General features: G+C 50.3%; 1 protein-coding gene across 30 annotated transcripts in view; it reads right to left on the reverse strand.

The window, feature by feature from the left end:
• The window catches only part of JAKMIP3 (Janus kinase and microtubule interacting protein 3), a 97,808-nt gene that overhangs the window by 8,749 nt on the left and 61,865 nt on the right, over nt 1-27,194 (reverse strand). For 11 of the 30 annotated variants that reach the window (XM_032992401.2, XM_032992402.2, XM_032992398.2 and 8 more), the window contains 13 exons: nt 26,243-26,371; nt 24,307-24,390; nt 20,562-20,624; nt 19,298-19,396; nt 18,211-18,309; nt 18,062-18,121; nt 15,598-15,663; nt 15,085-15,153; nt 14,907-14,984; nt 11,710-11,913; nt 11,294-11,359; nt 10,348-10,389; nt 8,423-9,551 (listed from right to left, as the gene is read on the reverse strand). In XM_032992401.2, the coding sequence (XP_032848292.2) occupies nt 9,405-9,551; nt 10,348-10,389; nt 11,294-11,359; nt 11,710-11,913; nt 14,907-14,984; nt 15,085-15,153; nt 15,598-15,663; nt 18,062-18,121; nt 18,211-18,309; nt 19,298-19,396; nt 20,562-20,624; nt 24,307-24,390; nt 26,243-26,371 (1,206 nt within the window). In that variant the 3' untranslated portion in view covers nt 8,423-9,404. Of the gene's footprint in view, nt 1-8,422; nt 9,552-10,347; nt 10,421-11,293; nt 11,360-11,709; nt 11,914-14,906; nt 14,985-15,084; nt 15,154-15,597; nt 15,664-18,061; nt 18,122-18,210; nt 18,310-19,297; nt 19,397-20,561; nt 20,625-24,306; nt 24,391-26,242; nt 26,372-27,194 lie in introns of those variants that run through there. The other 19 variants (XM_042786682.1, XM_042786673.1, XM_032992412.2 and 16 more) reach the window with 11 other exon arrangements.

The following is a 27,194-nucleotide window of genomic DNA, read 5'->3' on the forward strand; positions in this document are numbered from 1 at the left end:
CCTGAGCCTGGTCCTGGTCCTGAGCCTGAGCCTGAGCCTGAGCCTGAGCCTGAGCCTGGTCCTGAGCCTGAGCCTGAGCCTGAGCCTGAGCCCGGCATGGGGCCGACTGCAGCCAAACAGCTTTTGGGGCATGAGTAACCTGCTACCGGCTCCAGGAATCTCAGCAATCAGCAATTAACAGTCTTTTCTTGGCCATTTAATTCCTTACTAAATTCTTAATTTTGATTTTGGCATTTAAGCATTAAGAGCAATTTTCGGAAGGTATCCCAGTGAATATGTTTATGGTGTGTTTCGTTCCTGATTTGGAAAATTCTGGGCTTTTCCTCCCCTTACAATAGTCAAGGAAAATGACCCGACATTATCCATTTACGCTGATAAAACTCGTGAACATATGCTACGCAAAAGAACTATTTGCGAGCATAAAAGCATTTCACTTCATCAATATTTATAGGGCTGGAATCTGACCCGCTGTGCCGGGGGCCCTGGCCCCCCCGGAGCTCGTCGGCACCTTCGGGGGAGCGTGGTGGGCCCGGCGCCGCGCGGCGCCGGGGCGGGTGGGGGAGCTCTGTGTGTGCACTGAAGAAGTCTACAGCATTTTCTTCCCGTGTTGGATTTTGAAGCACTGTGTAACAGAGAACGAGAAAATGTTTTAGAATTAAAACTATTCGGTGACTCCTATACCATCCAAAAAGAAGCACGTGAAAGCACGGCCTTAGTTCTCATACTCCCACCAGAACAGGTTAAATTTATCTATTTTAATCGTGTTGTTTTTACAATAATGGCTGATCCTGCACTGAAAACTGTTTTGCCCTTTAGAAACCTGTTTTACATCAATTGCTGGTATTAACCCCTAATTATTGGGGGTATTTCATTTGGGTAAATGGTGCTTATGAGTGAATTTGTAATACATTTACATGTACTTTTCACGTAATTGGTAAATGATGCTAGAATGCTTTTTAAAAAGACAAATCTACTGGCAGACAGTCATTATGGTATTGGAAAATGTGGTATGATAGCTGTAAAACATAATTACACGCTGTTATATATAAAATATTAGATAATATCGCTGCTTGTTAGGTACCCAGAAAACCTTAATAGCAACAATTTGTTTTCCAATTAAAGAAAAGATTTAAAAATAGGTGTCTTCTATATTTGCAGTAATGTGGCTTTTAAAAGCTTTATTAGCACCTGCCCCTTACCGAAAGCCCCGTGTGCGTGTAGCCTGGCTGGGGGCCCTTATGGCACAGACGGACCCGCCTGCCCCCGCGGCGGGGGGGCTGGAGAGGCCCGGGGGGGAACCAGGCTTCTAGCTGGGGGTGTCCCCAGGGGCAGCGGGAACGGCGTGTTTGGGGGAGTCCCGTGGGCACGGCAGGCAGAGGAGCCGCGGGGCCCCACGCAGCCCGGGCGGGCGGAGGAGCCGCGGGGCCCCACGCAGCCCGGGCGGGCGGAGGTGCCGCGGGGCCCCACGCAGCCCGGGCGGGCAGTAAGGGATTTTCTGCGCCGCCGAGGGGGAGCGGTTTGGCCACGCCGCTGCATCCCGCATCCCTCCCCTTCCACCGCCACAGGGCAAGGCGCGCTCCGCCGCTGGGCTCACGGCCGGGTCCTTCCACGCCGCTCGAAAATCACAATTACACACCATAGCGGGGGATAAAAACATCCCCCCGGCTCACCTCCTTTGTGCTACCTCGGCTCTGAGGGGCGACGGCAGCAAACGGCTGAAACAGCGCCGAGAGACAGAGAAATAATAAAAAACATTGCAACCTGTCATTGCTCACAAGCTTGCTGGAGATCACCAGGTCACGGGCAGGAGGTCGGCTGCGGCGTTAATCCCTGACAGTTGGAAAGTGTTATAAATTGAGACCACAATGGATCATAATCCAATTATAATTTTATTAATTATAGCAAGTAGAATATGAGCAAAGACAGCGCTGGACGGCAGGGGAGTCTGCGCTCCGCCAACTGCCGTACTGATCAGTTCAAACAGTTCCTTTTTATACATTTTTACATTCGTGGTTGTCTTTGATCAGTACCCCTTCTGCTTGCACAAGTATCTGGTTTGTGTAAGCAATTGCGGTTATCTTATCTCACGCGGTCATCTTGTCTCACAGGTTATCTTGTCTCACACAAGCGGTGTCTGGCAGCTATTTGCATAAGCAGTTTTTCTGTCTTTTGCCGCCTAACCTTTACATTGAGCTTAACATAAATTTCAATAAACAATACCCTTAGTTCATAGTTTCTTACAAAAGGGAGGCTCTCCAAGCGGGGAGGAAGGTAGCGGAGCCGTAAATGCGGCGCTAACGCAGCAAACACGGGCTGAGCCCCAGCGGGGAAGGGCAGCCCGGGGGGGCGAGGGGGGGGGGACAAGGCGCCAGCCCCCACCTCGGCACAGACCTCCTGCTTCATCCTAGCAAACAGCCTCCTCTTTCCTAGGTGACCTTTTCACAGCGGTTTTTAGGGAACATAGCTACAATTAACACTCCCAGAAACCTGCTGAATCACGAACTTACTGCCTTTAGGACGGTACAGTCACTCCCTTGGCACAGGGTGCAAAGGTTGCTTGGATTTGGCGGCGCGTGAACATTTCACAGTCCCTTGTGACCATCACAGCACTGCTAACCACGCTGGCATCGCCTTGACAGCCGACCCCACGCGCAGTTCACCGACTTGCTGTATCCCTAAGGTGTGTTTTATCACAAAGAAGGAAACCGGCCATCGGGGCAATCTGCTTTCAGGAAAAGGCACTGACAGAACAAAATGCCCTACAGCTGCCTCTAAGGAGCCGCGCCGAGGTGCGAGGGGCCATCCTGCTCCCCCCCCCCCCGAGCCAGCGGGACGATCCGCTCTGAGTCTCGTGGAGCACAGAGACACGCCAGCCCTAGGAAAGCAGAGGTCTGGGGAAGGTGTGGAGCGGCATCCCACGCACACGCGGCCGCCCCGGCGCAGCCCGAAGCCGTCGCGCGCCCGATCCGCCCCGGCCGGGCTGACCCTCTCACCCCCAGCACCCCAAAGCCGCACGCAGAGGGATTGCAAGGTTTTCCACCCGGGAGTCACGCTGACCTACAAAATTTGCCTCGCGCTCACATTGCACTTAGACGGTGTCTCCAAAAGAGACATAAACGTCACAACAGTTTTTTACGCTTCTGTAGGTGCATGTTGTAATAGCATCGGAAATGAGACCTGATGTCCACGATGTAGAGCCACAGAGTATCTCAAGTTGGAAGGGACCCACAAGGAGCATCGTGTCTATGGTGATTCACATGATACCATCAAACAGTTGTACAACCTTTTCAGGCCTACTACATGAAATCTTTGTGAATAAAGAGCATGAATTCCCCAAAAGTTCTGCCTATCAGCACTGTGAACTAGTCAGAAAAAACTAAGTTTAATCAGCTACTTTGCATTTCTGCTCAAAATTTGATTCTCCAGATAATATTTAAGTGTCGTCTTGTACATCTTGGCTCTCTATTAGAAGTGAAATGATGAGGTCCCTGACAGGAACCAAGAAAAGGTTCTTGCTAATTTATGCTAGAGTATGCTCAAAAATATGTATTTTTTTCTTCTTTTCCTATTATGTATCAGTATAACAACTTCCTGAAAGGTTTTGACTGCTGCAAGCCTTGCAGATTAATGTTATGCATATAAAATATATTTGTGTGTGTGTCTATATATATAGGGCTATGTACACAAACATATTAATTTACAAATATAATGAATTTTTTTAAAAAAAGTTCACTTTGTAATAGATTTTCCAGCTAATTAATTCTTCAGGCTAGTACTGAGTTTGGTACATTACAAAAATGTAATGTGTCCTTATTATTTACAGGAATCCAGCAAGGATAAAACTAAGGAGAAGAACACTTCAGACCTAATGACAACCGAGTCTGCTATGCCCGGGAGTGCTTTGGAAATGAATGATTAAATGAGTAATTATCTTCAAAAACAGTGGACCAGGCTCTCACAACGCCAATCTCAGTTCTGTGCTGAGTTCTGCTGAAAGTGTATTTTGATTAGAATTACTGATTTGTTGTTTTTACCTGGGATAACCCCTAGGCTGCTGGCAAGGGACGGGTGTGAAGCAGGAGGCCCCGTGGTGCGTGTGCGGCCCCAGCGCGCGGGGAGTTTGTTCCGTGGGGGTTTGTTCCGAACGCCGGGCTCTGCCCGGACCACACCTGCAGATTTCTTTCTGACAGATGTGGGACGGAAGCCCCCGAGGTCTTGCGGGGGGAGCGGACACGCCACAGAACTGCTGCTGCCGTGCACGAAGCTACGGGACGCTCCCGGGCACCAGAAAGCTCTTCGCTACTTCCCGCGGGAACAAGCGCGCCCGTGCGAGTCAGGCTGCGGGTCAGGCCCCCCCAGACCGGGAATGGGAACGGGAATGAACGGGAATGGGAATGGGAATGGGAAAGGGAATGGGAATGGGAAAGGGAAAGGGAATGGGAAAGGGAACGGGAATGGGAATGGGAAAGGGAAAGGGAACGGGAACGGGAATGGGAATGGGAATGGGAATGGGAATGGGAATGGGAATGGGAAAGGGAATGGGAATGGGAACGGGAACGGGCATGGGGGCTCTGGCTGGCAGAGGGTCGGGGCTGTCCCAGGCACTGCCCCTTCCCACCCATCCAGGAAGCAGCACCAAAGCTTACCGCCGTGATAAACCCAGCACTCTGCTTAGAAGGAAAATCTCAGCAGGTCTGCTTCAAATTGCTTTCCTGGGGGAGTTATCAAAACAGTAAATAGCGGCCTCTTCATAAACCGAGACCTCTCCCGGATGGAAGAGCTTTCCCAGACATGCCTCAAAGCTGCACCAGCGACACCGTTATTCCTGCCCGAGGACCTCCATCTCATCTCATCTTATCTCATCTCTAAATTCAGACTGACATTGTCATTTCTATGCATTTCAGTTTGTAACAACCCCTGAAACACTAAAGCAGAAATACTGTGCAGCGAGATACCCTACGCTTTTATATAAATCAAAGATTATTAATCTGCTGGAAATCACTTTATTATTACTGAGACAAATTCTGCTCTTTACTGAGATCAAGCAAGTCACACAAGATTTGCAGCGCAGTAAAAATGAGCAGCCATTGAATCTTTTCCTCTATATCTTCCCAGGAATGCCACTTGCTCAACTGGAGTCTTCTTGATGGCTTGAATTTCCCCTACGCTTTAAACAAAGATGTTTTGGGTCATCCTGCACAGCAAACACTTGCCAATTAGTATTCTAATAATGTAACTCATTAGCCTTGTCTCTGTACCCCTGTGAAGAAAGCCATTTACAACCCCTTTCAAAATGCATGAATACATATACGTACAGAAGGCGGCTGATAGAACATCACAGGAAAATTTAAGCTCCAGCAGCTCATCATCTCCCCTGCAGATCACTTCTGGAAAAACACACTGCTGACCTTAAAAAAACCCAACCTCTTCTGACAACTAAAGCACACCAGTGAAAAAGAACAATTTGATTTTGGAATCAATGTACAAAGTAATTTGAAGAAAACTAACGACCTACGAACCCAGGAGGCTCGGGTGGCTGGATCCAGCCGTGGTGCAGGAGAAGGCGGCCCCCGGAGCTCTGCAGGTTTTCGCTGGGGGAAATGCCACCCGCCCTCCTGCCGCGCACGCTCGCACGCACTGTCCACGTTAAATAAAAAGATGAGAACCCGAACATCTGAAACTGGCATTTCTAAGTGCTGCCTACGGTACGAGATACCTTGTATATTCTTAATTAGAAATGTGAAGGCCACTTATAAAAGGAATTTATATCGGTATAAGAAATATAAGGGGTAGAAGATCTGAAAATAGATGGGTTACTGTCTGAGCTCACAGAGATGTATTTATACACACACACTTATATCAAACCGTTACTAAAAGTATGCTGAGAAGTTAAACAGTCATAGGCAAAGAGAAACCAGAAAAAGGCGCTTGTTGGACCTTGATGGGCCTCCTGTGCCAGTGTCACCACTGTCCCCGGCTGCCCCCAGCACCCCGTGCCGCACGCAGCCTTGCGAGTCCCGCTCAACCCTTCTCCCTTCTTTTCCCATTTCCCCGGGGCAGGTTCCTGCTCCCTGGAAGGGTTCAAGGCCAGGTTGGACGGGACTGGGAGCCCCCTGGGCTGGGGGAAGGGGGCCCTGCCCGGGGCAGGGAGGGGGCACTGGGGGGGGGGCTTTTTTTTTTTTTTTTTTCCCCTTCCAACCTGTCGTTCCAACTCAACCCAGGACACAACCCCAGCCAGACTGCGACTCCGTGAACTCGGAGTCTATGTGTTCGCCACCCCCATGCGTGAACACTTAATTTTTGCTTCGGCACCCGTGGGAAACGCCTCCACGTCGCCAGGCGGAGCGGTCTGAGAGCCGGGGGTGGGTGCTCGCACGGAGCCCGGCCGTGCCGCCCAGCCGTGCCCCGAGCGGAGCTGCTGGCCGGGCGCTCCCAGCTGGGGGCCCTGGCTGGGCTCTGCCCCCCCAGCCCCGCAGCTCCCGCGGCCGGGGGGGCTCCGGCTGCTGCAAACCCCCCGCACGGAGCCGCTGGCGTTCGATCTGCTCAGGGAGGGGCTGGGGCGCCTGGGGAGACGGGCGGCGGTGGTGGGGCTGGGAAGGCCAAAGGGCTTTCTGGTTTGTCACTTAAGGGAGATCAATGCTTCCTGTCAAAACCAGGCATTCTTAATGAAAAAAACCACCATGTTTCTTGTCAAAACCACGCATTCTTAATGAAAAAAAACACCATGTTTCTTGTCAAAACCACGCATTCTTAATGAAAAAAACAACCATGTTTCTTGCCAAAACCACGCATTCTTAATGAAAAAAACCACCATGTTTCTTGCCAAAACCACGCATTCTTAATGAAAAAAACCACCATGTTTCTTGTCAAAACCACGCATTCTTAATGAAAAAAACCACCATGTTTCTTGCCAAAACCACGCATTCTTAATGAAAAAAAACCCCACCTACTTGAAATCTAACTTTCTGTTGAGAAGTTGTTTCGACAGACATTTCATAATTACAGTCCAAAGCATTTTTATTTTCCTCCTTCAACTGCATTTTGGTTCTTTTTTTGGGGGTTATTACACGCACAGATCTCATTGCTCTTACTGCCCAGGGAACGCCAGCCTCTTGGGCTCCGGTGTGACACTGACAGGCACGAAGGGCTGGGATCACTCGCTAAAAACTAGCAGGGCTGGGATGTACAACTGCAAGTTTTGAGGAAAGGCGTGCACCGTCGACTCTAACCCCGAGCACAGATTACCTCAGCGAGCACCAGGTAAAACAAATAATTTCTAAGACTTCCTGCATGTACCCCTCTGTACTGAGAAATCCTGGGTCTGAGTGCTACAAAAGCAGTAATCTTATCCAGAGCATCAAATCAATAACCGGCAATCAAAGACCTTAAGCTCTGAGAGATGTTCAAACTCAGAGCTGATAGACATTCTGCTTAGAAAAAGTATTTGGGAAAAAAAAAAAAAAAAAAAAAAAAGCAACCAATGGGATGAAGTAGAGAGAGACAATTCTTCCTTTAAATCAGAAACAATTCCTGTGGGATGCATGAGCTGTGAGAGGTACAACAAGTTACAGCCAAGGTAACAAGTCCCGGGGGAGCCCCAACAGAACCAAAAAAAGAGGTGGCCCCCAAGCAGTGTTGCAAGTGCTCTGATTTGCCTGATGGCTGAGGTATGCTGAGCACTACCCACAGGAGTGACTGAATTCTATTCCAAATTGTTATTTTTTGGGGGAGATTTGAGTGTTTTCCCTCATTTTGGGAGCGATAAGGGAGCCCAGCAAGCACTGGTCTTTCTGGGCACGACAGACTCCCCCGTGCTGCAGGAGCAGCGATTTCTCGCCAGCTCTCTAGCTGGGCTCTGGACCCCTGTTTAACATTCCTGTATTCTTCAATATTCTTAAAAAAAAGGCAGCTTCAAACAGCACTAGGATGACCACTGCTAGTGTCCCCATCATGTTTACCAGCCAAATAACTAATTACTAGCATAAATGTGAAAAAAAGTAAGTGAAATTGTGAATGAAAATATTTTTCTGAATACTATTTGTCTTTTCATTCCAAAATGAAAAATACTTTCATCTACTGCATTTAAAATATGTATTTTTTACAAGTAGCAGGATTGCTTGCTGTTCAAGCTAATCTGACAGACCTCCTTAGTCATTCTTTGTTAAGAGCGACCACTGACCTAAAATCATAAAGTTAGCACTTGTGGTTATATCATACTGAAATTCAATACTTAAATTACTAAAGTAAAACAGAGATAAATAAATACTGTTTCCATAAAGACTTTGGTAACGTCAAAATTTTCTCTGTGTTACCAACAGAAGCATTTTAACCTAAGCGAGAGAGACTAACAGCCGCGTCCAGGAGGTTACATAACACGTGTAATCTTACAATAAATGGGTTTCCAGTTATCGGTCGTCTTTACCTGCCAGGAGCTCTGGGTTTGCTCCCAGGGGACGGGCAGCTCCTCCACCCCGTGCCCGGGCACCGGCGGCCGGGAGCTCCTTCCGACAGCCCCAGCTGTGCGTGGCTGCAGCTCCCGTGGGCTGAATCACACCCTGGGATTTCTTCCGGATTTTCCTTCCTTCACCTGTTTTTCTAGAGGATCCGTTTTCCTTCCCGGCCCCTCCTGTGCTCTCTTGCCTCACGGTGATAAAATCTTCTGTTGCCTCTCGCCGCCTCCCCCAGCCCAGAGCGTGCAGATCGGGGATAATGTTTTATGTTCACTCTTTTCCAGGTGAAAACTTTTGCTGGGACAATGTTAAGCCTTTTGTCAGCATTCAGGGACAGCAAATTATAAATTATTGTGCCATTTTTCTCATCGTGCTGTGCGCCGTGGTCTACTGAAGACTCCCGAAAAAATTACAACTTGATCTCCTTCCTGAACATAGCTTCACGTTTTTTCCCTAAAACTGGGCTTGTGGGATATTCAGTAAGCCACTGGACATACCCTGTGTTATGAAGAAATACCTTGGAACAAAACACTTGGTTTTCGTCCACATTTATCTTTTCGGGAGTTACTCCTCTGGAACTCTTCCTAAGATCTTCTTTCGAGACAGATTCTTAAATGACTATGAATAACAAATATAAATGCGTGACATATAAAACAGGACACGGTCACTTCTACAGAGAAGCAATTTACTACCTGCTTAGCAGGGAACCAAAATATATTCAGTTTATCTGAATTAGTATACTGCTCCTTACGTAAAGCTGAGAGCTATTTCAAGCAGCAGAGCCAGGGCTCCGGGAAGGAGCCTGTGGCTATAGGAGAGAGAGGGGGTTTTTGGCTTTCTTCGTTGCCGGCTTAGTTGTAGCTTTTCAAAATGCTCAGTCAGAGATTTCAGTGGTGCAGACGTCACCTGTGCAGAAATTTCCCCGTACCCCAGATCAGCCTCAGTCTGAAAGGGTCAGAAGGATTGCATCTTCCATCGCCAGTAGCAAAATATGAGAGATACTCGGGGGGTTTGAAATGGCAATGTCTCTTTTTCTGTCTTGGTAATCAATGCTGTCTCACTGTTAGTAACAGCAGAAGGAATTGTAGTTTCCTCAGTAGGCTGAAACAAGAAAAGATATAAAAACATGAATCGAAGCAAAGTATGCGTGGGCAAAAATAACACGCGTGAAATTCTGTAAGGTCTATATTTATAATTATCTGTTTGAATTGTACAAGTGATAAAAAAGGATTTGTGTTAGATTCCATTGATGTTGATGACTAAGAGGGAACGTTCCCCTCAATGCCACCCGTGTCGTGGTAACTGCTGCCCTCTCTGGAAGCACAAACAGATTGGCGAGTTACCTCCTATTTACACGGGGAGCGGGGAGGGCTTTAGGCAGTATCTGGGGCCCTGTGGCATGATATTTGGAGAGAAAGACATTTATAAACGACCCGTTCGTCCCCGGACCATCCGGGTCGCTTAGCCTGAAGGCAGGACAAGCTCACGCAAGGGGGTCAGCCCGGCGGCGAGCGCGCCAGAGAGCCCCTCCGCGCGGGGAGGAGGGGCAGCAGAATTCCACGGATTTCCAGCAAGGATCAGCTGGAGCAAGCCCTGACGTCCTCGGAGGGACGAGCACAGCCTGGGCCTTTACCCTGGCTTGCTAAAAGCTTCCTTGTTTTTAAGCCTGCTGTGTTTTGCTCTTTCCTTGCCCTTCCATCTGAAGAAGGAAATTCTGTTTGACAAGGTTTTAAGCCTGCTGGTGCCCAGGTTTCACATTTTTTTTTTGAAAGGCTTTAGAGATTTCCATTTCTGGGTTATCTGGGGCACCCAGGAGAACCCCCCCAATGCTGCTGAAGCAGCCTGAGTAGCCAGGGAAAGGCTCTGATGCTTTACAAAAAGGTCACCAGGGGCTTACCTTTTGCATGTGGCCTGAAGGACTATGACCAAAGAATGAAAGCTAAAGAGAAAAATAAAAACAAAAATAAAAACTGAAAAGGGGAGGGAAGAGAGGAAAAAATGGAAAAGAAGAGAGAGAATAAGAGTTTACAGTGTGTTTAGCTGAGAAATAAGCTGTGGTTACAGACAGAACAAAACTCTCCGTTGAAAAGAAATACAAAGTGTGAAGTGAGCTCGGAGGGTTGAGGGCTGGGCTCAGCCAGAGCCCCCGCGCCCCTCGGACAGAGGAGGGTCACCTCCCGCCCAGCAGAGCCCAGCCCAGCCCAGCCAGGGGCTCAGGGAAAACAGGAACGGAAAAAAATCAGCTGCATTCTTCTGAAACCTCAAAAAACCCCCCCAAAACCAACACCGCTGAGGTTTGGGTTTAGTTTCAGGTGGAAGTCCAGCTCAGCCCCTGCTGTACCTGAACAGGTTCTCCATTGGCAACTTCGCTGGACAGTTTCAGATGAGGGTAATTTTAGGGTAAAATACAACAGTTATGGCTCGACTGGAGAAAGCCTGATGACGCCAGCCACGTGCGTTACTTGCCCATGCGAATGCTGGTGATGGGAGGGAGGGAGAAAAGACTCCCAGCTCCTTCCGCGGAGCGCGTGTGGGGCTCAGCCCTGAGCTGCCCGGCGGCTCCCGTCGCTCCCTTCCCAGGGCAGCCGGACCCCCCAGCCCTGCCCAGCCCCGTGTTTCGGGCTTTACTGAAGGGTAACAGGAGGAAAGGCTCCATCTGAGCTGGTAACCTGTCCTCCTCAGAGGGACTAGTGCGAATGCAGAATGGTTCCATGGAGCGCTCTCACATTAGCTCACTGCGCTAACAAACATCAACTTTTCACAAGATTGTTTCTCTTAGCCAAGGTGAAATGAATACACGGGCATGTGCACATACAATAACTGTTTCATCTGCATTACCTTACCTTTTCCTCTAACTCTTTTATTTGTCTTTTTTGGCCTTCAATTCTTTCTTCTAGCTCTTTAATTCTCTGTCAGATTTCAAATAAAAAAATATTTATTAACCAACCAAATACAAATGTATCCAGAAGATGCATTATTTTGGGAGATATAAGTTGTATGTGCCGTGCTTCTAAAAAAAAATAAACTGGGTTTTAAGCTGTCGATGAGTCCTCCACGAATGTCACTATGCACGACAAACTAATGAAAATCAAAATGCCCTGTTTGCAGCGGTTACCCAAGGCAAATCAAAATCTGGCCCCCGGACCAGCTGTTTGTGGTGCAGCTCTCCGAGGAGAGGCTGGTGCTCACAAGCTCATTACGTCTCCACCGGAGGGAGCGTCCCACCCAAACCTCGCCGGGCCCGGGCGCCGGTGCCTACCTGCTGTGCGTGTTGGATGAGCTCCATCCTTTCTCGCAGGATTTGGGCGTCCCTCTCCCGGAGCTCGCTCATGACCTGCCGCTTCCATTGCTCTACGGCGCTCTTCAGTTTCTCTTTCTCCTCTTCTGAAAGAAGTTCGGAAATTTTGGCTCCAGCTTCTTGCTGCAGGGCATCATAGAGCATGGCTTCTAATTCCAGAATTTGCTAATCAAAAACAATATAAGGCTGTCAGCTTGACCTTGTCTCTGGCTGGATGAGGATTTTGTGAGGAACTGAAAATCCTACCCCGGGAAGGCAGCGGGAGCGGCAGAGGGGTTGTGCGCTGAGCCTCCCGCACAGGACAGTGCAGAAAACCCAATCCAGGGGAAAATAGTCCAGGCTGCTCTTGTGCTGTGGGCTCTGGGCAGCACTGGAACGGGGACGGCCCCTCGCTCAGCCTAATCTGCCTCCCAAAAAGCACGTGGGTATCAACTTCTCCTTTCTGGAGGTGGGGAGATGGCCGTGGGGAGAAAAGGCGAAATGAAAGAGAGGAAAAGGAAAAGGGAAAAGGAGGTTCGTAAAAAAAGACTCATTTTGTGAGTTAGATATTGTTTAAATTCAGTGTTCAGTCTCTCAGCTCACCTTTCCCAGCTGTTGCCAGCAGAGGATACGGCACCAGTTCATCCTCCTGCCAGAAAGGACTGACTCCCCGCTGGGTGCTTACAGCTTTTTGTGCCCACTCGTTTAGAATGCCCCGTGTGAAGGTGTTTCCAGCACTTCCTCTGGCAGAGCTGCCGGCTCTAAGAGGCTTTATGCTCAAGAAAAATATGTCTGGTAGCTGGGCTCTGTTCTTGCTAGTCTCAGGCTACAAAGGCTTTACTTTACTGCATCAGAAAATGCCTCTGGCACACAAACGGATGTACCCGCCAGATTTTTTGAGATGTAGAAGAGCGTAGGAAATGGGCTGGTGACCCTTCCCCAGGGTCACTGAGCCCGGCACCCTCCAAGGGCAGGTGACCTTGCTGGACAATGTCTTCTGCTTCAGAGTCCAAGATAAACGCTCTTCCTTCATGCAAGCCTAAAGCAGGCCGAAATCTCTGTCAGCAAGTTTGCTATAGGGCAAAAGACAAACCAGCTTCGATGGCACCTTTGCACACCCTCCGAAGCTGGTGGCATCTTGCAGAGCTCTCCATAGCTGGAGGAGAACATGAGTGCAATAGTGTGGGGTCTGAACCTTGCAGAGCTCCCCGCGGCCTCAGGAGAATACGCTGCAATAGTGCAGCTTGAACCTCTAGACGGGCTGTTTGAAAATGCCGCGCATGTCTGTCGTGGTAATTCAGCTCAACTCAGCAAGTTTTTCCACCTGAGGCTGCTGGTGGTGTTTTCTTACTATGGTTTAGCAGGGTCAGGGCAGAAGAATATGAGCGTTTACAAGAATAATACCATCATGGCAAGAGGTATGGGTAGTGACGATGACTGAAAGGCAGTAACCATGGTGTCCCCGTGGGGAAAATCGGATCCCACCTCAGAGGAAGACTCTGCTTTCACTTTTAAAAATAACGCCATCACCCTTGCTAACTGTAGCTGTCCCAACAAAATGCTGTTATTTGAAACACGGATTTCTGTTGGGCCCCAAACCTCAATTACACAACCGTTATCCCTCTCTGATTATATTGACTTGTGAAGAAAGAAGAGTGGGGGGGAATTGACGGTCTCCAGAGCAGCAGCAGCGTCAGGAGTCTCTGTGCGAGCCCAGTGCTTCTCGGAGTGAAATCCCCCGCCAGCAACCAAAGGGGTGAAAAGCGTGCAAAAAGCTTAGAGGTTACAGCTGTTAATCTTGTTGGCTGCTGCTGGCGGGGGAAGATTAGCAGCTCCTCATCTCAAGGGGCACAAAGAAAACATGGACGTGAAACAAATTGTACGATTCAAAAGAGCTGTCGCCACTCTAATTTCGGGGCAGAACAAAGCTTTCGTGCTCTTTTCAGGTTGCCTTTGTGCCCGGGAGTGAAGCCCGTCCCTTTGCCTGGGGACAATTTGCATGATGCCTTTGAAGAATCGAGGAAAATGCAAATAACCCCGGCTGCCTCTGCACGGGCTGCTGACCAAACCGGCGTTGGTGGCCACGGTGCCGCCCCTGCGCTCTCCTGCCGGCACCGGGGCGGTGCCGGGAGTTTCGAGCGATGCCATATGACTCTTCCCACTCTGCTGCTGTTGCAAGTTTCTGCAAACTCAGGTTTATGGATCTGTTTCAGAACGCGCCAAGACACAGGGGGTCGCCTCTCTCAGGGTTTATCTTTGAAGATGAATCCTACGGGCTCAGCCCTTGGCTGCACCAAACTGCTTCTCGCAAGGCTGCAGGTGAGAATCGGGCCCTAGGGCCGAGCCTGCAGGCGAGGGGGCCTTGTGTATTCTCCAGGGTTCCCACTGTGCCTAGACATGGGGGTTCCAGACAGAGCTCAGCATTTGGCAAAATCGGTCCTAAAAATCATCTTTACAGGAACAGAAAGCGTGCCGAGTAAAAGCTCTCCCAAGCGGTTTGAGACACAAATAGAGAATAGGTATCCACAAAAAGAGGCGTAATTACTCATTGCTTCTCAGAAAGTGTAACTGTGCTCCAGATTTAAACGAAACTGAAAGAGTGTGATAAATTGATATGAAAATTTATGCACTTATGTCTTTCATGGGTATATATTGAACTTTTCTCTAACTGAAGGAAACAAGACAGCTGACGACTGAAAAGATGGTTGAAATGGCTTAGGATCAGCTAATGAGGAACCTGACCTAAAAACATTTTCATTTCAAATTTACAGAATCACATAGTACCTCCAGCAGTTTTGGTTACAGAAACTGTAATCTGAGATCTAAGGAAATGTCTAGGCTAAAATCTCTATGTTGGAAGGAAAAGAGAAGTCACTGAAAACATGATTTTCTTATCAGTCATTTACTGAAACCTCTGCTAAATGAAAACTTGTGTTTAATAAATTAATGCTCAGGTCCTAATCCTGCAAGGACCACCCAAACCCGAGGACCTCTCTCCATAAGGAATTAATTGTTAGTGCAGGGTACAGCGGGTTTGTTTAAAATTCAGCCCATTTAGTCCTCGGGTGGCTCCACGAGCAGTGCTGTCCAAAGCAGAGAGTTTTCCCATCGAGAACAGACAACACGCATTACACGAGGTAAGTTCAGCAAGAAAATCAGCCAGGACGGATTCTCCTCACCTTGTGAGCTTGGTCCAGGGACTGCTTCCTGAAGTCGAGCTCGTCGTCCAGGTAGCCCTTCTGCTTGCTGAACAGCTCCTGGGGACACAAGGAGGGGGGCCGTCAGCGCGGCGGCCGCGGCCCCAACGCGCCGGCTCTCCCGCCCGCCCGCCCGCTCCCTCCCCGCGGCCCCCGGTACCTTCTCGTTCTCCAGGTCCAGCATCTTCTGCTGCAGCGCGGACTCCGTCACTTCTATCTGCTGTAGCCACTGTGCACAGAAAGAGAGAGCAGGGGCCTGAGCCGAAAGAGCGGAGGCAGGCGCGGCTGCGCGCTCGGCTTTCGCTGCGACGTGAGGGTGTGGCAGCACACGCTGCGAGTGCTTATTTAAACCCGCTGGATAAAAGAGGAAAAATTGACTATACGATTACATCTTTTATTTTATATGCACTGGTGATGGAAAAGGCACTATTTCAAAGCCTGGCCATTTACCTTTTAACATCCCTTTGCGAACTAAGCGACATTTTAAGATAAGCAATGTCTGTCTGTATTGCCCGAGCGCTACCTTTGTTTTGATGAAAACTAGTGTGGTTCCACACAAAGAACCACGGCATTTTGTGATGAAGCTATCATTTCCATCACCAGTGTCTCCAAGGGAGCTATTCTGAGAGGGTCATGACACGCGTCGACTGACGAGCGATGTGGTTGTTATTACCTTTTCAGCCAACGTGAGGACTGTCCTTGCTTGAATGACAACTACTTGCTCTTCATTGGTCAGATTCTGCACCAAAAGCAGAACAGAATTACAACAAATCCCCATGTCTTGTTATTAATCCACTACTTGGGCCACTGCTGTATTAAATAAATGTGAAATTGAGTATGTCAAGGAACAATAAACTAAGGCAAAGAAAATTAGTATTGTAACGCAACACTTGTAAAAACAACCGTAACTATTCATGCTGAATTCTTATCATACATATAGTTAATTATTCTAAAATTCTCACATTTACCAAAAAAAAAGGTGACACTGGATCTATTTTTACCCAGCAGGGAACAAACACACAGCTACACAAGACAAGATCAAGCTTAGCGCGATGTGCATTGGGAAAAGAGACTGCTTCTGCTCTACTCCTAGAGGTGCTCTCTCAGGGTCTGCCTTCCTCAAAGAAATATCGAATATTGGGGGAAGCTGCCAGGGGGTTTTATGGCAATGTCAGTGAGGAAACGCCCGGGAAAGGGTGGAACGACTGGCCCAGGGGCGGGACACGGGCTCGCCTTCCAGCCTCCCGGCCAGCCAGCCGCCCGGCGTGCGGCCACGGGGCAGCGGCTGCCGCCGGTGCCTGGGTCTGGGACGTGAAACACGTGAAAGCAAGAGGAAAACGCCCGGCAGCAAGGGTCTACTCTTAGCTTAAAGCTATCTGAGTCGGGAGCTGGGAACTTCTAACAGCTGGCAGCTAGCTGTTTTATGTAATAGGGAAAAAAACAAATCAGGAGGAAATAATGTTACAGACTCGGGATCATTAATATCAGTAAAGAAGCCAAGAGGAAACAAAAGGGAATAGACAATGGGAGAAAAGTTTTCATTTTTTCTCTTTCTGTTTGTGTGCAAGTTGCCTGTTTGGGACGGTGTTCCAAACCACACTGCACGGGACTAACCTGACACTAATAATTCCACTGAAGACAACATTACTACAGGGATGAATAGGTTAATGGGTTTTATCTTCCTACACATTAGCAGGGTCAGTCTTAGCTCATTGGTGATTAAACTTATACATGTCTTTGTTTTATTCTTCGCACACAAAAGATTTTAGGATTCCTGGTATTTCTGCCAGCGTGAATATCAGTAAGTGCAGCACTGGGGAAGATTATTAGTTGCTTCAATGTGTTTCAGGTCCTCCACTAGCTCCTGGCTTGATTTTATGGGGCAGAGCATGTAGATATCAGAGACTGGGGACAGTGGAGACATGATGACCCAACTGGCCTAACTGGAGACATGATGACCCAACCGGCCTAACTGGAGACATGATAACCCAACTGATCTAACTGGAGACACGATGACCCAAACTGGCCTAACTGGAGACATGATGACCCAACTGGCCTAACTGGAGACATGATGACCCAACTGATCTAACTGGAGACATAATGACCCAACTGGCCTAACTGGAGACATGATGACCCAAACTGGCCTAACTGGAGACATGATGACCCAACTGATATAACTGGAGACATGATGACCCAACTGATCTAACTGGAGACATGATGACCCAAACTGGCCTAACTGGAGACATGATGACCCAACTGATCTAACTGGAGACATGATGACCCAACTGATCTAACTGGAGACATGATGACCCAAACTGGCCTAACTGGAGAGGTGGACGAGAGGTGCTGCCAGGCTGCCCCACAGCCCTGGGGAGGGCGGTTTTGCTGGTATCTGGACTGTTCAGAGGCAGGGGGAGAGCTGGGGCAGCTCAGGTGAGGAGCTGGGGGAACGGTGAGGACCCTTCTGCAGACCCGGGGTCGGTGGTGGGGAGCCCAGGGAGGAGCCCTGCCCCGGGCGAGGGCTCTGCGAGAGCCTGGGCTGGAGAGGGGCTCTGCTCTCCTCTGCCCTCACAGCCACGGGGGCTGTGCTGGTACAGGAGAGTACAGGGAAAAAGTGTACGAGGGCACAGATCTCTTCTATATACATAACTATATGTGCAATTATTCACTTCCATTTGGTAAAGGAGAAATACTTTCAAATTTCTTATTTGCTGCTTCTTTTCATGCTGCTGTCATAACTTTTTGTTTAATATCCTGGTTGCTAACAAAGGTTTATGGGTTATTAAACAAAATTAAAACACAGAGCTGATAAAATGCAAAAGCAAAGCAAATGCAGTGTAAGCAAATAAAGAAACCACGTGTGAACAGTGGCCAGAAAAAAACACAAACACTGAAGTTTCAAAATATTTTCCAAATCATTGAAAAACTGAAAGCAATTTTTGACACCAAGATCCTGCATGGCACTCATCAGAAGGCTGTTAACAAAGTCTCAAAAAGCCAGAAAATGCTTAGCTTGTAGCCCAGAATTTTGACCACTGGGAGGACAGGCTGTGCAGCAACAAACCAAGAAGGTTTTGCTAACTTAACATGAGGACAAATATTTACCAAAGCATGCACAATTTATTAAAGGAACATACACTTACGGCGTTATCCCCTAAAATGTCCAATTTTTTCATCAGCTCTGCTACTACGATGTCCTAACAAGAGAGAAATGGAAAACCAGGAGTCAGAACAGAGCATCTGGTTTTGTGTAGGGAAAGGAAAATGCGAATGGAGAGTTCCTTACTGTTACACCTTCTGCCTCGCAGTAGACTTGGAGAGGGCTTTTCCCCTCTGTGAAAGGACCGTGGTGGAAGTTGATGGCAGGCGACCGTCTTTCTCTCTCCTGCAATGACAATAATTTGCTTGGTGGCCCAGGGCAGTGTGTCACAAACGGCAGCCCCGCCAGGCGCTCGGCAGGCTCCCCCCAACTGAGCGCGTTGCGAAGCAGTGCTAGGGCCGGGGGGCTTCCCTTGGGGTGCACAGAGCGCAGGAACCCTGCGCCCCGCACCCGTTTACACCAGCAGCCAGGAGCAAGAGCCTCTCCTCTGGCCAGAGCACGTGTTCCGGGAGGGTGCGCGGGGCTGACAGGGAGAACCTCCACCTCACTGCAGAGCAGGGCCAATGGACATCTTAACAGCACTAATATTTTCCCACCGTGCTTCTTCATCGGGCACCAATCATGACCACTTACCTATTATTTTGACTACATAATCTGTCCGAACAAAACTATACACTTATACCTAGTGTTTAAATAAAAGGAGTGTTTACATTTTTCTTGTAAGCGGCTGCTCTGTTAATCTCTCTTTGGAGAATTTGGGAAACAGTTCCCAAGAGCTTATGGGTTCTGTTTATACGGGTCACGACATAGAAAACAGAAGGCTGAGTGGAGTAAACCGAGCAGCCCAGGCCACGCGATTCCTTCTCTGCAGGTTTAGCAAGAGGTGAAACACAGCAATGATTTTTGGCAATGAAAAAAAAAAAGTTCCTTTTTCTTTCCCATGTATGAACTGTTCTAGATTTTACCTCTTTGCATTTTCAGGACAGATGGAGTATAGTAAAATGCACACCTACATCATGAGCCCATCTTCTGGATCTTACCATTACCTAAGTAGTAAGACTGCCAGAACCACCTATCAGGAATACCAGTACTGATCCCTGGGTGTGCGTTTGGGATTTTTTCCTCTTTTGCTAGCACTTTGTACCAAACTCTTTGGTCTCGTTTGGTGCAGTGCAGCTCTTTAGAACAAGCACGGGCAAGCTCCCAAAGCTGCGGTGTGCCGGCCGAGGCTCGCGCAGCCCAGGGCAGGACCCCGGCTGCAACACGTGCTCACTTCGAGCTCCAGGATCCTGAACTCCAGGAGCTCGTTCTGATCCTTAACGTCCTGGACGTCGTGTTTCAAGCGAGCTTCCTCCGCTTCCATTTGTTTTATCTGCAAAATAAAGCAACGCGTGTTAGCGCCGTTCTGCTGGAGATCCGCCACGCTTCGACCGTGCTGGGGAAAGGTCGGGTGCAGCGCCCAGGGTGCCAGCCCACCCCCCGGGGAGAGGCCCAGGGTGCCAGCCCACCCCCCGGGGAGAGGCCCAGGGTGCCAGACCACCTCCCGGGAGAGACCCAGGGTGCCAGCCCACCCCCCAGGGAGAGGCCCAGGGTGCCAGCCCACCCCCCGGGGAGAGGCCCAGGGTGCCAGCCCACCCCCTGGGGAGAGGCCCAGGGTGCCAGACCACCCCCCGGGAGGGACCCAGGGTGCCAGCCCACCCCCTGGGGACAGACCCAGGGTGCCAGCCCACACCCCGGGAGAGACCCAGGGTGCCAGCCCACCCCCGGGGAGAGACCCAGGGTGCCAGCCCACCCCCTGGGGAGAGGCCCAGGGTGCCAGCCCACACCCCGGGAGAGGCTGGGGGTGCCAGCCCACCCCCGGGGAGAGACCCAGGGTGCCAGCCCACCCCCCGGGGAGAGGCCCAGGGTGCCAGCCCACCCCCCGGGAGAGACCCAGGGTGCCAGCCCACCCCCTGGGGAGAGGCCCAGGGTGCCAGCCCACACCCCGGGAGAGGCTGGGGGTGCCAGCCCACCCCCCGGGAGAGACCCAGGGTGCCAGCCCACCCCCCGGGAGAGGCTGGGGGTGCCAGCCCACCCACCGGGAGAGACCCAGGGTGCCAGCCCACCCCCCGGGAGAGACCCAGGGTGCCAGCCCACCCCCCGGGGAGAGGATGGGGGTGCCAGCCCACACCCCAGGAGAGACCCAGGGTGCCAGCCCACCCCCCGGGGAGAGGCCCAGGGTGCCAGCCCACCCCCCGGGAAGAGGCTGGGGGTGCCAGCCCACCCCCCTGGGCCAGCACGAGATGAGTGGGGGCCGCAGCCCCAGCACCGGGGGGCTGTGGGAGATTTTCCCCACCACCGCGTCCTCACACCGGGACATCAAACGGGGCGAGGGGCAATGCCAGAAACCCACTTTTTCTGGCAGGGCTATAAGGACCTGGTTTTTATACATGAATTATTTCCAGTAGAGCTCTGTGATACAGATTAAAATATTGCGCCTTCTGCAGCACTTAAGCTACAAATATTATTTGAATAATACAAACAGAAACGCTGAACACCTTTTCTACCAGTTCTTGATTTCTTCTATACAATGCTTGCTTCTCCTCAATCCACTTCATGTCCTTGAAAAAGAAAGGACCAACATTGTAGGTGAAGCTGGCAATGTTTAGCACAAACACAGTAGCAAGTATTTCACTGAATCACACATCTAGAAAAGAGAGACGGAATAATATTGCATGTGAAACTGTAATTACGTCATTTCCTAGGATAGGAAAGCTCACCCTTTCTGTCTTATTTTAAGTCTGTAGTATATGAATGGAATAGAAACACTCCGATGATTAAAAAACTGCTTTCAGATAAAAGATCTGTTTGCATGAAAAGGGATATTTCTAGCTATGCAGTTACCATTACATTTCAATTATACCGAATATAAATTACTTATTTCTGAACACTCCACAAAATAAACCTTATTTTTAAACTAATTTCTTAGTTGGGTGGATATTCAAAAGCCCCCAAACCCAGCACACTGTTTATCAGTAAGGTTAACAATAATAAGAGGTAAGCTGGGAGGGTAAGGGGTCAGTGACTTAGTACTATTTTAAAGTTCTCAAAAACCATTTTATGTTTCTGGGGTATTTTGTTTTCCTGTTTTGTTGGGGTTTTTGGGGCTGGAAGAGTAAGACAAAAGCAGGAAACAGCAGGGGAACATTTTTATTTCCAGCTGGGGGGCTGGATACCGGAGCCAGCAGCGCCCTGTTCCCCACGTGAGCCTGGTTCTTTATCACCCAGCCTGCGAGGCGGTTTGGAACTCCGTGCTCTTCCACTGTAAGGTGCATTTTCTTTCCACCGTTCCCTGCCTTTTCTGCTTGGGGGACACGGCGAGGGAGGATTTTCTAACCCTAGCTAGGCAAGGACATGTTGAAACGGCAAATATTTGGACCTGAGCACTGCGGTCCGAAGGGATCCAAATGGCACGCAGCAGCCAGGGGTAAAACACCCACCAAAAGCTGCAGTGGCACCCAAACCTGCCGAGACCTCGAGTGGGGCTGGCTCTGCAGAGGGAAATCTCAAGGTCAGGCCAAGGTGACAGATCACTGAGCCAGCCTTGAATGAGCCAGTCATGCAAAAGCAGACACCCTGCAGAGAATTCAGAAATTAAAACTACCAAGTGTAAGCCTTAACATATCAAAGCGAAAATAAGACCTCTTAATAATACCCGATGGGATGAAGAAGGGGGAGCTCAGTAGATGTTTGGTTGAATGCTATGTGCTTCATGTTATCATTTAGACCAAATTTCCTAGAGTGCAGTTTCGTGGATTATTCAATTGTATTTCAAATTAATCCTTTCTGAAAGGATGAGATGATTTGACAAGCTATGTACAGTTTGCACAGTGAACTACACCAACAGCCGAACCGGACACTTCAAATAGCCCTAAGACACAGATAACCCTGATTTCAAAGAAAGCACTCACAGCAAAGTTTTTTACATGATGAGAACCATTTTGGGTTTTTTCCTGAAAATACACAGTCTGTGCTGTGCACTTCCTCCTTCCCTTGAAATGTTTAACCACTTTCTAATTTAACACCTGTTTTTCTCCTTTTAAGAAAGTAAAATCCTGTGGAGCTACAAGGAAAGCTGCTGGCAAGGAAAACTTATTTTTATATTCACTAAACAGACATTTCATTAGAAAATGAATATTCTTCCTTTATTTTACCTTCCCACTTTTCTCCTCGGTATAAAAAATACTGTTAGTCCGTGAGAGTTTAAAGTAGAGCAACTTCTTGCCGAACACAGTTGTTCCCTCTCTTTACCATAATCCTTTCTCAGTATTTATATACCTCTTCAAATTGATAAGGGAGCTGACCTGTTATCCACAGATTTAACTTTCAGGAGATGCCTGATAAAATAGCAGAGAGCTGGTTTTGCTGGGGACAGCAAGGGGACAGATGAGGGCCGGGGGGCCCGGCTGCCCGCTGGATGCCGAAGAGAGCCTGGGCTTCGGGACTCGGGGCAGCGGCAGTGACTGTGGCAGTGCATTTCCTCTCCCGCCGCGCAGGGCCATCCTCGGGGTCCTGCGCCCCCCGGCACCCGCCCGGCGGCCCACCCGGACACGGGCCGAACTCCCGCGCTCCTTTCCCAGCTCCCCTCCCCCCTCCACCCCGCTGCAAGGTGTGCGCGGGCATCGCGCTGCCCTCCCCTCCCTGGCATCGTGCTGCTCTCCCCTCCCTGGCATCGTGCTGCTCTCCCCTCCCTGGCATCGCGCTGCCCTCCCCTCCCTGGCATCGTGCTGCTCTCCCCTCCCTGGCATCGCGCTGCCCTCCCCTCCCTGGCATCGCGCTGCCCTCCCCTCCCTGGCATCGTGATGCCCTCCCCTCCCTGGCATCGCGCTGCCCTCCCTGGCATCGTGCTGCCCTCCCCTCCCTGGCATCGCGCTGCCCTCCCTGGCATCGCGCTGCCCTCCCTGGCATCGTGCTGCCCTCCCCTCCCTGGCATCGTGCTGCCCTCCCTGGCATCGCGCTGCCCTCCCCTCCCTGGCATCGTGCTGCCCTCCCCTCCCTGGCATCGTGCTGCCCTCCCTGGCATCGTGCTGCCCTCCCTGGCATCGTGCTGCCCTCCCCTCTCTGGCATCGTGCTGCCCTCCCCTCCCTGGCATTGCGCTGCCCTCCCTGGCATCACGCTGCCCTCCCCTCCCTGGCATCGTGCTGCCCTCCCTGGCATCACGCTGCCCTCCCCTCCCTGGCATCACGCTGCCCTCCCCTCCCTGGCATCACGCTGCCCTCCCCTCCCTGGCATTGCGCTGCCCTCCCCTCCCTGGCATCACGCTGCCCTCCCCTCCCTGGCATTGCGCTGCCCTCCCTGGCATCGCGCTGCCCTCCCCTCCCTGGCATCGTGCTGCCCTCCCCTCCCTGGCATCACGCTGCCCTCCCCTCCCTGGCATCGTGCTGCCCTCCCCTCCCTGGCTTCGTGCTCCCCTCCCTGGCATCGTGCTGCCCTCCCCTCCCTGGCATCGCGCTGCCCTCCCCTCCCTGGCATCGCGCTGCCCTCCCCTCCCTGGCATCGCGCTGCCCTCCCCTCCCTGGCATCGTGCTGCCCTCCCCTCCCTGGCATCGTGCTGCCCTCCCTGGCATCGCGCTGCCCTCCCCTCCCTGGCATCGTGCTGCCCTCCCCTCCCTGGCATCGTGCTGCCCTCCCTGGCATCGTGCTGCCCTCCCCTCCCTGGCATCGTGCTGCCCTCCCCTCCCTGGCATCGTGCTGCCCTCCCCTCCCTGGCATCGTGCTGCCCTCCCCTCCCTGGCATCGCGCTGCCCTCCCTGGCGCTGGAGCAGACGAGGCAGCGGGGCCGGGGTGGCAAGGGGCGCTGGTGTCAGGAGCCACGGCGGGGGGCACGGGGTGGGGGGGGCTCGGGGCGGGGCTGGTGTTTCGCGGACTGACGCAGAGCGGGGCTCGCGAAAGCCCTCGTGAGCCCGACTCGCCCTACAGCCAACTGGACCACGTGTATTAAGCGCTTTCTTTTCAATTAATTAGCTTATTGAAACAGTACTGGGCAGGTTACATTAACGTCCCCCAATCGGGGGGGATCGGGGCTGGGCGGGGCAGGGCGCTCCAGCACACACGGGCGGGGACGGTAATTGCTTCCCCAGTACATCTGCTTCGTATGAAATGACACAGCCACCGGGAAGTTGCACCAGGATTATGGGATGGATCCCGTACAGACATGAACACTCCCCAGCACCTGCAGCATGCACGGGACCCCAGCCAGGCGCGGCTGCCAGCCTCGGCTGCTGTCTGCCCGCGTGCGTTACCTGCCCCTGCTCAGCCAGGGCCTTCTCCAGGTCTTCAATCCGAGCCTGGGAGCGGTGTATTTCTGCTTGGAGCTGCTCACGTGTCTGTAGGATACGAGGGAAAAATTTAAAAATAAGACATCAAACTTTCTCTAAAAGGCAAAAGCTAACACAGGCACGGAAAATACTTAAAACATCCAATACTTTTAACAAATATTTTTTACTGTTCTTTGGCAGAATAAATCTGCAGCCAAGCATGTAACATTTGCCTTTAATCATAAAAAGAAGTCTGTGAGATAGGATAATAATTTTGAGACTTAAGTCAAGATTAATGTAAACAGCATCCCATTAGGAAAGACAGGAGGACAGCAAAATATAAACGGCTGGTTATGCCCCTCTGCAGTGAGCAGCCTTCCTACTCTAGAACAAGATGTTTAAAAAGGCCAGTGTAAGGCAGAGATTCACTTCTCCATGAAGACAAATGAAAATTATTATGCCACGATTCTGGGCACACCTGTTTCCTTTACATTTTTGATGAGTTAAAAAGCTCAGAACAGGCCCTACCTATGTAGCACTACCAACTGGCAGGCTGTGCTCCCCCCTGTGCATTTAGCGCCCTGTCTTACGGCCTTACCGTGCTGTGTGCAACTTTTTCACTACATTTGTAGCTTCATGCTTATTTAAATATACATCACCTTCCTACACGTCTTTTCTGGAGGATAAATGTAACTATTATTAGCTGGTTTATTCGTTAAATATTGTTTTATAGAACATTTTATTTCCTCAAACCATTATCTGCTATTTATCTCGTTGCTTACAACGGAAACGATCCTATTCGTTTGCATTACCTGCACTGTTCTCCCTTTTGGTTTCACTACGGAAAAAGTAAAATCAGGCAACTTTTCAAGTGGGGCATGTCTTGCTCCGTTAGGCTTTTCCTGCCACGTGCAGCCCCTCACAGCCCAGGGCAGAGCGGGGTTCTGGGATCGCCCTCGGGGCGAGGTGAGCTGTGACCCACAAACGGGGGGGGGGGGGCTTGCTGGGAGGCGAGGGGGGGGGCTGAACTCAGCAGCTCGTGCTCCGAATTACTCAGTTGTAGAGCTAGGAAAGCCAAACGCTGTAAAAATGGAATTCCGCTGGAGGAGCTTGGCCGCCTGGTTTCTGCCCACGGGGGGGCCGGGCAGGCGGCGGCGGCTGGGACGGCCGGAGCCCGGCGGTGCGCGGTGCCGGCCCCCGGGGGGTCCCCAGCACCGCCACCCTCACCCTGACCTACCGGGGTACCATGCTCACACCGCGCGCAGGGAGCCCCGCTGGGACTTTGCGCTCACGTCTCTCCTAGTCACCCTCAAACTGTCAGCTCCGGACGGAATCCGGGGCCTTTTGTTTGCTGCATTATTCACCCTTGAATTCTGCGCATGAGACGCCCTGCCAGCTCGGGGCAGTATGCGGCGTGCTCACAATAAACGTCACATTTTATGGCAGCTGTTGGAAGCCACGTGTGAGGCAGACAGGCGGGCAGAATGGCGTAGGACACTTCGGAATTTAGTTAAGGAAAAGAATCTCAGCTATAAGACTTCTAAACATTTTATGAAGAGCCACGTAACCTCACAGAACCCAGAAGGAATTCAATACCAGGTATGATACATTTCAGTCTAGCCGTCTTAGTTTTTTATAGAAGATGAGCTTAATTTTAAGGATTTCCCATCAAAATTCTCTCTGAATTTCTCTTCAGCGGATTGAAGGTGAAAAGACTAGCTGGTAGGAACACGGTTCCTCCTGCCAAGCAGCTCTGCACGGGGGGTGCCGGACCCCAGAGCCCCCCTGGCACCCGCCCAGCCGGCAGCGTGCTGCGGGGGCTGCCCGACCCCAGTTTAGCTTGGAAACAACCTGAGGAAGTAAATTGGAAACCCCCACACAATTACAATCCTTATTTTCATGTAATATAAGCCATTTAGACCTTAACTTCTCGTTCTGCATCCAATGTTCCTCCGACCTGTTCTTGCAATAGGGCGTATGCTCGTTGCAGAGCCTGGTACTCCATCGTCAGCTGCCGAAACCGCAGTTCTGTCTCTTCCTTGGCCATGCCCTGGAGTTAAAAACAAAGATGCGTTGCACCAGTTGTTTTTGTTTCCGCAAGGAAATTATTAAAAAATAAATATAAGTGGGCTTTCTCTAAAAAAATGCAAAAATGATTACTTTCAAAACGCCATTTGGGAAGCACAGTACCAAAGACCTTGTTCACACGTTCCCAGACTATTTCTCTTTTGTCCCTTAAACATCTCCTGCATACACTTGCTTCAACAAAACGCAATATAGAAAAAAAAAAAAAAAGAGAATTACCCCCGCCTTGGAAAGATAAGAACTTGCCATCCATATAATACAGTAACGAATGAATTGCCCTTTATTACTGTACCAGGCAAAGTCATCACATTTAAAGGTGAAAATACCACTTCCTTGAAACGACAAAAGGTTTCCAATCTGGAAAATAAACCAAACCTGACAGTCTCGCTCAATTATTAAAACTCTAATCTAGACTTAATACTTGTAGAAATGGCGACATCAACATGAAAAGAGCCCTTCATCTTCTTCACTCTCCTTACAATATCCAGCACCGGATGCTTTCATGTCAGGTTGATCAGAATAGTTCACTCGACATGAAATGAAATGATACTGCCGGTTGCATGCGTAAACTTCATACTATCTGAACAGGGAAAAAAATGTCAATACAAGAATGAAAAATAAATAGGCTCATACATATAAAAATACTTTCAGATTCCCTGCAGGGCAGCACACACCTGGTAACCAGCTGTGTATCTTTTATGATGGAGATAGGAATTCCTCAGGTTCCCTTTTAACAGATCTAATTACAACCCCTGGAACGGGTGAAACGGCAGATGAAAAGTTGCAGG

This window comes from Tyto alba, unplaced genomic scaffold (assembly GCF_018691265.1).
Source record: "Tyto alba isolate M040663 unplaced genomic scaffold, T.alba_DEE_v4.0 Super-Scaffold_1, whole genome shotgun sequence".
In the NCBI taxonomy this organism is placed as follows: domain Eukaryota; kingdom Metazoa; phylum Chordata; class Aves; order Strigiformes; family Tytonidae; genus Tyto; species Tyto alba.